The 9,648-nt window shown below is 39.7% G+C and overlaps 1 protein-coding gene across 1 annotated transcript; it reads right to left on the reverse strand.

Annotated features, from left to right (window-relative positions):
- Window positions 1-1,739: 1,739 nt before the first annotated feature.
- LOC124405388 (opsin, blue-sensitive) lies at window positions 1,740-4,907 on the reverse strand. The gene is made up of 8 exons (XM_046880240.1): window positions 4,594-4,907; window positions 4,008-4,199; window positions 3,696-3,911; window positions 3,490-3,620; window positions 2,899-3,071; window positions 2,362-2,519; window positions 2,182-2,277; window positions 1,740-2,114 (listed from the first exon to the last, which is right to left on the reverse strand). Exons 1-8 carry the CDS (start codon window positions 4,647-4,649, stop codon window positions 2,003-2,005), a joined length of 1,134 nt encoding a protein of 377 aa, XP_046736196.1. The 5' UTR covers window positions 4,650-4,907; the 3' UTR covers window positions 1,740-2,002.
- Window positions 4,908-9,648: the final 4,741 nt, after the last annotated feature.

A 9,648-nucleotide genomic window follows, 5' to 3' on the forward strand; every position in this document is an offset into this window, starting at 1 on the left:
TTTCATAGTGAAAAGATGGAAATTAGGTGGACCCATCTCTGTATTTGGTCTCTCGAAAATTCTTGGAAACGAATGAATATCGCAATTGCATTTATTCAACTTTGACTTTATAAATGAATTCCTATGATATCAAGCACATTCAACATACGATTAGTAAAGAGTCAGGTACGAAGATTCAGAGGAATAGCTTCATTCACTACACAAGTGAGCTTTACGGTTTCGTCCAAAAAGTTAGATGCAGAAGTTGACTTCACAATTCTGGAATGGAACTAAGGCTGATGAAATAAGATTGACGTGAAAGCATCTGAGGATTTTTCCTTTCACTAGAAAGAACGAGCTTCGTACGGAGAAAATAATGAAAAAGTAATCCAATTCTGATTCTCAAGTGTCGAGCGATAATTATTCTCAGGACCTTGATAAAAACGTAGAAAGCAATGGTTCTAGTAGGGGTAAGAGAGCGAATGCAGCGCAGTTGGTAATGTTGCGTGACCTTATTCAAACGAATTGGTTCTAAATGTGGAGCTCAAATCTTGTTCGTGTGATTTATTCACTGGATGCCACCCTACAGACAGTATCGATTGTTGTACTATTGACAACCATATATTATTGAATAAATTTATTATCGTGCTCTTGGGAAAAACTAGTGTAAAAAGAAGAGATGATAATAAAATTCGAGGAGACCATCGAAATTTATTGATTATTTGAGATTTATTGACGGCGCTAAAAGCTAGGTGTTTTTTTTTTTTTTTGCCGATTAGTATCAGTTTTTTTTCTGATCACGCTGATAACTAATGTATTGCTGCAGTTTTCTGCGACTAGCGCTGCCAATTTTTTTTTTGGAACAAACTGGCCGATGGAAGTATAGTTACAGTTAGTTATACTTGAAAACCTTGTAGGCAACAAATTTCAAGTTTTTCTGAAAGTAGTGGGTAATATTATTGTTATTTGTATGATCTCCGATCTCCGATGTTCCGATCACTCAAATACGATTATATAATATAAAAAAATGTGCTACGAATAAAAATAAGTCAAGAGTATTATCTAACAAACGCTCTCTATTCTTTCAATGTCTATCATGCCATGTTTAATTCTTATGCTTGTCAGAATGTATTTATAAAACTTTCCTCTATTCGCAAAGACATTATTCCCACGCAAGGCCCCGGAAAATGTACTTAGCCCCAGGGCCCTTAGGCTTTAAATCCGGCCCTGAAACAGATGTGTACGCCCCTCTGCAGAGTTTCAACGAATCTTCGTTCTGACTACCTGCAATAATTTCAGTCGGTAATTTCATGCAACGTATCGTGATAAGGTAGATTACAACATTTCTGTTCAAGTCTGAAGCGACGGCGAAATGTTAACTCAGAGAATCGATCGGGTGGTTTGAGGTTACCGACTGCCGTCTACCAACCTAGAGGTTTGTCAGTTTGTTAACACTCCGATAGGTAGTGTTACCACCACTCATGTAGGAAAATTCAACTCGTTGAACCACTAGAACCAACGGGTGTAGTTTGTACAGCAATTGTGTGGCACGGTTTGGGAATGTCTTGTTTCCAATGTCAGCTACTTCATAGTTTTCGCATTTATACTCTTCGATCACTTCACAAAATTCCAACAAATGCTCGACTTTCTTCAATGGATTACTGCAATACGATCTATTATGCTATTATGATGTACCAAGAATTAAAAACTATGGTGAAATAGGTCAAGGGCGTAAGTTTTTTGTAGATATACAAATCGAATGCCTTTGAAATTGCTTTTATTGAATTTATACAACGGCGAGGGTAACAATGAGCATCACAAATAACAATGCTACTGCACAGAGGAAGGTAGTCACGTGTCCATATAAGCGTTGTCCAAATTCAGATAGTAATTCGTCGTCGTTTACAATGTATCCAATGTAACACAGCCGATGATTCGTAAAGCTTGTACTTCTGGTGAAAGTACAAACTTCTCGTTGCATCGCAGAGTTTCAGTTACACGCCTCTAAACAGCAACTATTCAATTAAGCGTCTTCGGTCTTAAGTTTCTCTGTAGTGGCGGATACCGTGTCATGCGTGGGTTCTGGTTCATGGATTCCCATCCATTGGCATCTCTTCTGGAGCTCTAATCGGTACCTGTTGATAAGACAGAGTTACAGATCACTTCTTTCATGGTATATTCAAACTAAGAGGTGGGTTTTACCTTGGATGATTGATCGCATATATCCAAGGATCTATGCAAGACACTGTTTTCGCAAATAGAGCTGGTAACATTGTTGAAAACGGTGTCAGCGCCTCTCTGAAGACAAAAGAAAAAACAAACAAACTCGTGATCAAGATGTTTTTTATCGTTTTAAGGTGGGATAAAGTGACTGAAATTTACCTGTTCCCAAAGGCACCGGTCATGGCGACGATGGCGTACGGAGTCCAAGAGCAAAGGAACATGAAGAATATCGTAAATGCTACCTTGGCAATTCGCATTTCCGTACTCCTGTCTTTGTCTTGATTGGACACCAGGGACTTGACGTTCATTTTCTTAGCCTGTGAGGAGAACATTGAATACCAATGACCAACAACAAAAAGGACTTGATCAACGGGAAGCTCTGGTGATGTTCCTAATTCTACAACCTTCGAGGAATTCTAATTTCATTCATATGCAGCATTCGTGATCTTTCAATCGAGATAAAAACAAATTATTATCTCATTTATTTACTCAGTTTCCATGCACTTTTACTTTCGATCGATAAAAACATGCAGCGTTGAACTGATATTCAAGATGCATTGCTTTTGCTGAGGCTTAGTGCAATTCGTGTCGAGAGCATCACTTGAACAGGCAGCTGAAGCCCCACGCTTTTAGTATACTCACTCAATACAGCTCCCTTGTTAGTAAAGGAATATTGTTAAGATGTTCAAAGTTCACCTGATCACGAAGCATCTTCTCGTGCCTGCGTACGCTTCCAATTAGCTGAGAGTAGAAGTAGACGATCAAGCTAATGGGAATGGCGTAGGACCAAACAAATATCGCTGCGACGAAGACCTTCGTATCTTGGTCTTCAGTGAGAAAATCGAAGCTGCAGGTGGTGAGGAAACCCTCTGTTGGGAGTGAAATTGGCTTAAGTAAGGTATCAAAATTTCCATGAAATAAAAATTTCTGCACGGACTCGGTTACTTCGCTCACAATAAAGCCTGTCGCGAGTTTGACGTCTTACCGGTTGCACCTGAACGTCAGCATTACCGACAACCGCGCATCGAGCAACCAACCAGCTGCATGCAGCTGTAATTAGGTGGCTGTGTAGCGTGTACGTACGGCAGAACTGGCGTAGGCAAGTAACTTCACCCTACGGTAACTGAGAAGCTATTCTTGGCCTAATTTTACTCACTGCAATATATGCACCGTGCAACTGCCTAGAAGCGAAAGCGAAGCAACTTCACCGTAGCGAAATCTACGACGTGAAATGAACAAGACACTAGACCATAGATCAAACAGGTATGGGCAAAAACAACTTGTCACCTGGAACGTAGCGACCCCAGATGTTGCCGATGGGCAGAATGGAGAATGGCATAGACCAGAACCACGTGAAGGCCACTATAACTGCAGCCTGTTTTCCGTTCAATCGACCGTCTATAGGGCAGGATATTGTCCTGAAATAGTGTTAATGAGTATACCAGTAAAAACTCCTCTTTCAGTGAAACACTTTTCAATTGATCAGAACGAACCTGTATCTATCGAAGGCGATGGCCGCGTTGTTGATCGCTGAACCAATTCCCGAAATGCTGCCGAGGGTTGCATATACGTCACATCCAAGTTGCCAACCTATCATGCGTTCGAGGAAGCTGTTTGCTATGAGCATTGGCATTTCGAGCATCATGAGGAGGTCGAACAACGCGAGGTTCACGATGAACATGTTGGATGCGGTCCTCAGTGACTTTGATCTGTGGAAGCACAAGGCGGAACAATTACCATTCATACCACAAAACTCTACCGTAGAGAATCCCGTGAATTTCTACCCATGGAAGTGGTCTGCTCACGTTGTGAATATCCAAACGACGCAGCCATTTCCAACGACTGACATAATCATCAGCATGAAGTAGACCAGGGCTAAACTAATGTGCCAGTATTTTCCCGGAGCCAAGAATCCTCTCCAGTGAGGATGTACCAAATCCGAATGTTCCGGTGGCACGTTCCAGCCCAAGAGTCTTTCCTGCATCTGTTGCACTTGCCTGAAATCGATGAAAAATGTGTTTAGTTAACATGTGACATTTGTGACAATTATGGATTGTGGTGTCTTCAGGCAGAAATGAGTCTGAACTTTGAATTGATTAACAGGGAAACGCGAGAGAGACGGAGCATTCGCATTTTCACTTTTTATTACACTTGTAACTTCATTTCGCGAGGGACGGTAAGGCTGGAGTGTGAAGAGGAGGAACCGTAGTTAAATTCAAGCGTTGGGATCGAGCGAGGAAGAGGATATGATCGTTAGCGGTGAAGTGTTCTCGTTTAGCATATCGCATCCTACGCGAATACGTAAAAATGAATTTTCATATCCTGGCATCGATCAATCCTGGTAACCGGGAGGCACTTAATTATACAGAGTGTAAGCGACGCAATACGAACCCGACACCACCGACAAAAGCCGCAGGGGTGATGAGGACAGACTCGTTGAAGTACATGTTAAATCTCTTCCTGCACACCAAGCGACGATATCAAAGCGCGAGGTTCGGCAAAAATTTGATTATGCAAGATGAGGACGTTCTTTCACCCCAATCTCGAATCCGTTTTTGTCAATTATTGTGGTTGATTTCGGAGAACGTTTACAAACGTCTAATTGATTTTCATGTAAAATTGTGTTCGCCGGGGGATCGAGATTTTATTATTGAAGTGAGACGCGGTGCGACGGTTGGGATGGCGACCCGCTACTCACTTATTTGAACCCTGGGGACGCGTCGCTTTTATATCTAGACTGATGAAGATCACCGATGGCGTGCCTGTTGATAATTTAATTCAATTTACAGATGGGGAAACCTTTTGTTTTGCTGAGTCTTACTGGTCACGCGACCAACTTTCGAATACCGTATGCCATGTGCCACCTTGTGGCTATATAGAATGAGAAAATTATCTTCACCTACGACGTATGAGGCAAATTATTCGATTTAATCCCCGCCCTGACCTCCGGCTGTCGTCGTGTCCCCAGCTGTAAGTGACGTTTTTACTTTGGCACTTGGTCTAAGGTGCCTTGGCTCTGTTTTCAAAAGAATAGAGCATTCTACCATACCCCGGATTTTCCACAAAGAAGCGCTCAAGCTTTACACTCGCTAAGTGCCTCAGAATAGAGGTCAAGTTGAGTGTGGGGGAGGGCCTTCTCCTCTGTCATTATTATTTTTATTCATTGTCATTTCTTCACCTTGATTCCTTCATCACTTTGTGCAATGCGAACCACTTCCATACGAGTGGTTTAACAATAAGAAAATAAGAAGAAGATCATACAGCCTTTTAAAGAATCACAAATGTTTTTCTTGAAATGTATATTTCGGTCAAACACAAAAGAAACATAAATTTATACGTCCATTCAAATAAAATTCACATCTATACAATATACATACCTTCATATTGAATATCGTAGGTGCTTTCAGAGCTATCTCATAGGTTTTATTGGGTCGTTCAATAACTACTAGTTACCCATGAAATTGAGAGAAGTTCATTGAATTCACCCTGAAATCTCAATGGTTGAACCAAAGAAATTTGGTAAGCTGTCTTCAATTGTCTTCAAGCTTGTGCCTGAATATCTCTTCAACGATTCCTTCGACTTTTATGATGTGACCAAATGCCAATCAGAACCTTATATTCGGTAGTACATTTGTTCTTATTATACATCCAAGAGGATATCAGAAAAAATCACGTGGTGCTTTACAATTCTCCTGTACATTGTAATTCTGATGAAACTGATTCCTATTAAAAACTGCAAATCATACGTGGCACACACCAAGTTCTGATCCAAGAACCAAAGCTCTTTAAAAATGTCTTAAAGTGAGTTCGCTTTTTGCTTAACCCGCTCTCGAATATTGAGGTCAGAGTCTAGAGTGTTCCACTCTTTTTATGCCGCCAAAGGGTAGGAATAGCCCTTACACGTACGTACCTTGAGTATGAGTTTAAAGCTGAGCTGAAGTATTTTTAGCCTTCACACCACATTTCGGCATGTTTGTACTAACCGAGGGTAATTTCGTTCCCTACGCGTTTATTTGGGTATTGTTAGAAGTATCATATTTATTCGTGTGGTAAGGTTTACGTTTCTATAATATTGTTACAAGCACGCCGCACACGATTGCACGGTCATCAGAATCACCGGCCATTCTAAAAGTAACGATCATATTCGCTGACCATTGCAGGCACCAGTTCAAACAACCGTCCAAAAAGGCATTTGCCCGAAAATTTGAATGATCATGCTCACATGCTTCCGATCTTCTCGTTTCGTGTGCAAATACGACCCTTAGCCATTAGAAAAAAGTCACTTGATATACGACGACTTTTTGTTTGGGCAAATGAGATACTGGATTGTACTTATTTAGTAGATCACGCCATTTTGCAGCACTGCTCGCTGCAGTTTGAAATGGGAGAATGGCAATTATTTTTGGAATGGTACGGACTGGAGTTGAAGTTGAAAAAAAATAATTTTTTATATGTGTCTAAACAGAAAACAATTATTTCTTATTTTTTTCTTTCCCAACAAAGATAAGGGTGGGTGTGATAAGCAATTGGATACCTTAGCTACATTGTTGCAGTTTTAAGCCTGCTGCGTTTTCGTTAATTTCTGTTTTATTAAAAAGAGAAAAAAATGGACTAATATTTTTGGTTTCTCTACCGAATACGCATATGAATTCTGTTCATACAAACACTTAATCGGTCTTTGGTATAGATACACCATATCTGGCCAATTGTATGAAATTCTTTATTTAATAATCTGATTATTCATCCATTTAATGACTTAATCTACTATGTAAAAAGCAACTCACAGCAAGTTTTGAACACTTTTAAGCACTTGATACAGTTTATTGTTTAAAAATTGACATTCCCTCATTTCAAAACACCTTGAATCATTTCACACAATGCACATGGACACAACTAGATGAAACAGCGCCCCCAATACTGGTACCAAATTTATCAAATGTGATCTGAAACACCTATTAAGTAGTCTTAAAAGTAATCCACAGCTATTTCATCCACGCTTTCGACGTGGCTATTTGAAATCCAGTAGCTTTCAACTACCGTTCAATGAACATGCTTTTTCGTCGTGTACAGACATGTAATTTCTCATAGATATTGAAGATGAATAACTACGTCAGAGCAGCTGCAGCTGCAGGATGTAAATATACCGCAAGTTTTTCATTGCATAAAAAATGCCAGAATAAATTCGATAAATTGCCTCGATCATGGATCTCTGCGAAACCGATACACCCAACTGAATATAACGTTTGACACGAAACCGCGGGTGGCAGCGCGGGCTGCAATTGGTGGAGCATTAAAAAGCATAAAGGCTTATCCAATCTGAAAAGGTGCGTGACTACGTAGTTGCAGGTGGCCGGTTCGTCTGCACGCGAACAGCCTCGTTGATATATAGAGATAGGGAACTGGATGCATGCATAAATAATTCAAGTTTGTGTGCGCGCCTGTTGAGGACAGTGGGTGGCAGCGCTGGTGGTGCGATTTAATCGGTCTATACGGAGAAAAACCAGGGGACTAGCGGTTTTTCAGACCACAGGTCTGAGTAATAGCTATGTACCTACGTCTTTTCTACGTACATACACGTTACAACGCAGGTACTTGTCAGTTTTTTACAACCACGTCTAAACAGTAGGCGGAAGTCCGCGCTGCCAACAAGAACACGAGTAAAGCGCGCTCCCGAATCACCCTGCAGGTTGACTTCGCTCGCTTCTAAATTTTTTCTTCGAGCTCCACGTTCTACCCTGGATAACCTAGATTATCGTGGATCTTGCTTTCCGGTTTCCCGTTAAAAACTTTGCACAATGGACCGCTCGGCTTGGTTTGCCATTATTGTCAACTTTTGTAGTGCACTTCACTCGAACCCATTCAGTATCATGTATATTAGATGTTTTGGATACAATTAATCGAAATTATCTACGACGGGATCAAAACCGTTTTTCAATCGTATCTAAATTTGCGGATTAGAATCAGACATAATTAGGTCTGGCATTGAATATGATTGATGCAATCCTGTTTCTCAATCACAAATTATCTCTATATCAAGTTATTATCTTCTTTCAAGTCATTCTTCTTCTCCAGCGTTACTGCATTCAAATGCAATTTCAGTTGTAAGTCAAACAAACAGTATTTTGATATATAAAATATAACGTTGCATCCAATCATTGCACACAATCTGACCTGAATGGATAAAAATTATTCTATACAAGAAATCTTGAGTTTCATAATTCACGTCTAATTATTGTCAAACGATGTTGTTAAACCTATAATTACAACTAAGTGATACAAATCAGAGCGTGTGTGTTTTAAATTCTATTCCGTGATATATTTGAGTTTATTTATTTGTTTGTCACAATTTAATTCCGCCAGACTTGTAGTTCGTAGAGAGTTTGAAATTACCGGGACAAATATTTTCCTCTCAGCTACTTGCGTCGCTTTCTACGGCATGTGATTATGTTGATCGAACGATTGTTTCCCTGCAAACATTTGCCGATAAGTATAAGGGAGGGCGAATTTTTTTTTTTTTTTATTCCGTACAAAATCAGGGCTGAGTCAAGGGTTTGTGGAATTCAGAAACAGGCGGTTACATGCCGAGCGAATATTTTTCATCTTGAGTTCTGATGCTTACGAGGCGATTACGGCTTACAGATGTGCGTAAGATAGGTGTGATAATGACAGGACTCTCGATTTGGGACGGGGACAATATTTTACTGTAATATCTACCTCATTTTGGGTCGTCAATCACGCATAAATAAAAACAAGGAAACAAATGAAAGCCTGAAGATATGCCGAAATACTTAGAGATGTATATACATAAATTTGATGAAGAATACGGCGTAGAAATATTTTACATATAATCTTTTTCTCATACCAATTTCATTCCATTTCAGTTTCATTTGTACGAAATCGTATATAGTATACAGCAGATAGGCGTTCGCTGTTTTTATATTTTGCATTATTTTGTGGAAGTAGCGGGGTTTGAAGACCGTCTCGCTTTCGTTTTATTTATGCTGGAATATTGAGTACAAGGTATTTGAATAATTTCTTTGTCTCCTGAATCGGAAAAAGTTCAATCGACGAGTACAGAGCGCGTCTCGCCCAGTTAGAGTTAATTCCTATTAGTTTGTTTGTAATCTTTGTTTGGACTTTACTCGTGAATTACTTTTTGTTGCATTTCATTCGCAATTAGTCTCCGCTTTCATCTCGTTTCCCGTCAAACTTCACTGAGATGAATACAGTTTTAACTTTTTCGATAAATTACACAATTCTCTAATATTACATGAGCGATTGCTATCTACGATTCCTTGAATCCTTTTGATGCTTTGCTTTTTCTTTTTCTCAATTAGTATCTTTTTATCAAAATTACGAAATGGTCAGCACTAGTGTTCCTAAATTTGGTGAAAAATGGTGAACATTATACATGCAGAAAGTAATTATACAACGAGCGCAGATTTC

Source organism: Diprion similis, chromosome 4 (assembly GCF_021155765.1).
Source record: "Diprion similis isolate iyDipSimi1 chromosome 4, iyDipSimi1.1, whole genome shotgun sequence".
NCBI classification, from domain to species: domain Eukaryota; kingdom Metazoa; phylum Arthropoda; class Insecta; order Hymenoptera; family Diprionidae; genus Diprion; species Diprion similis.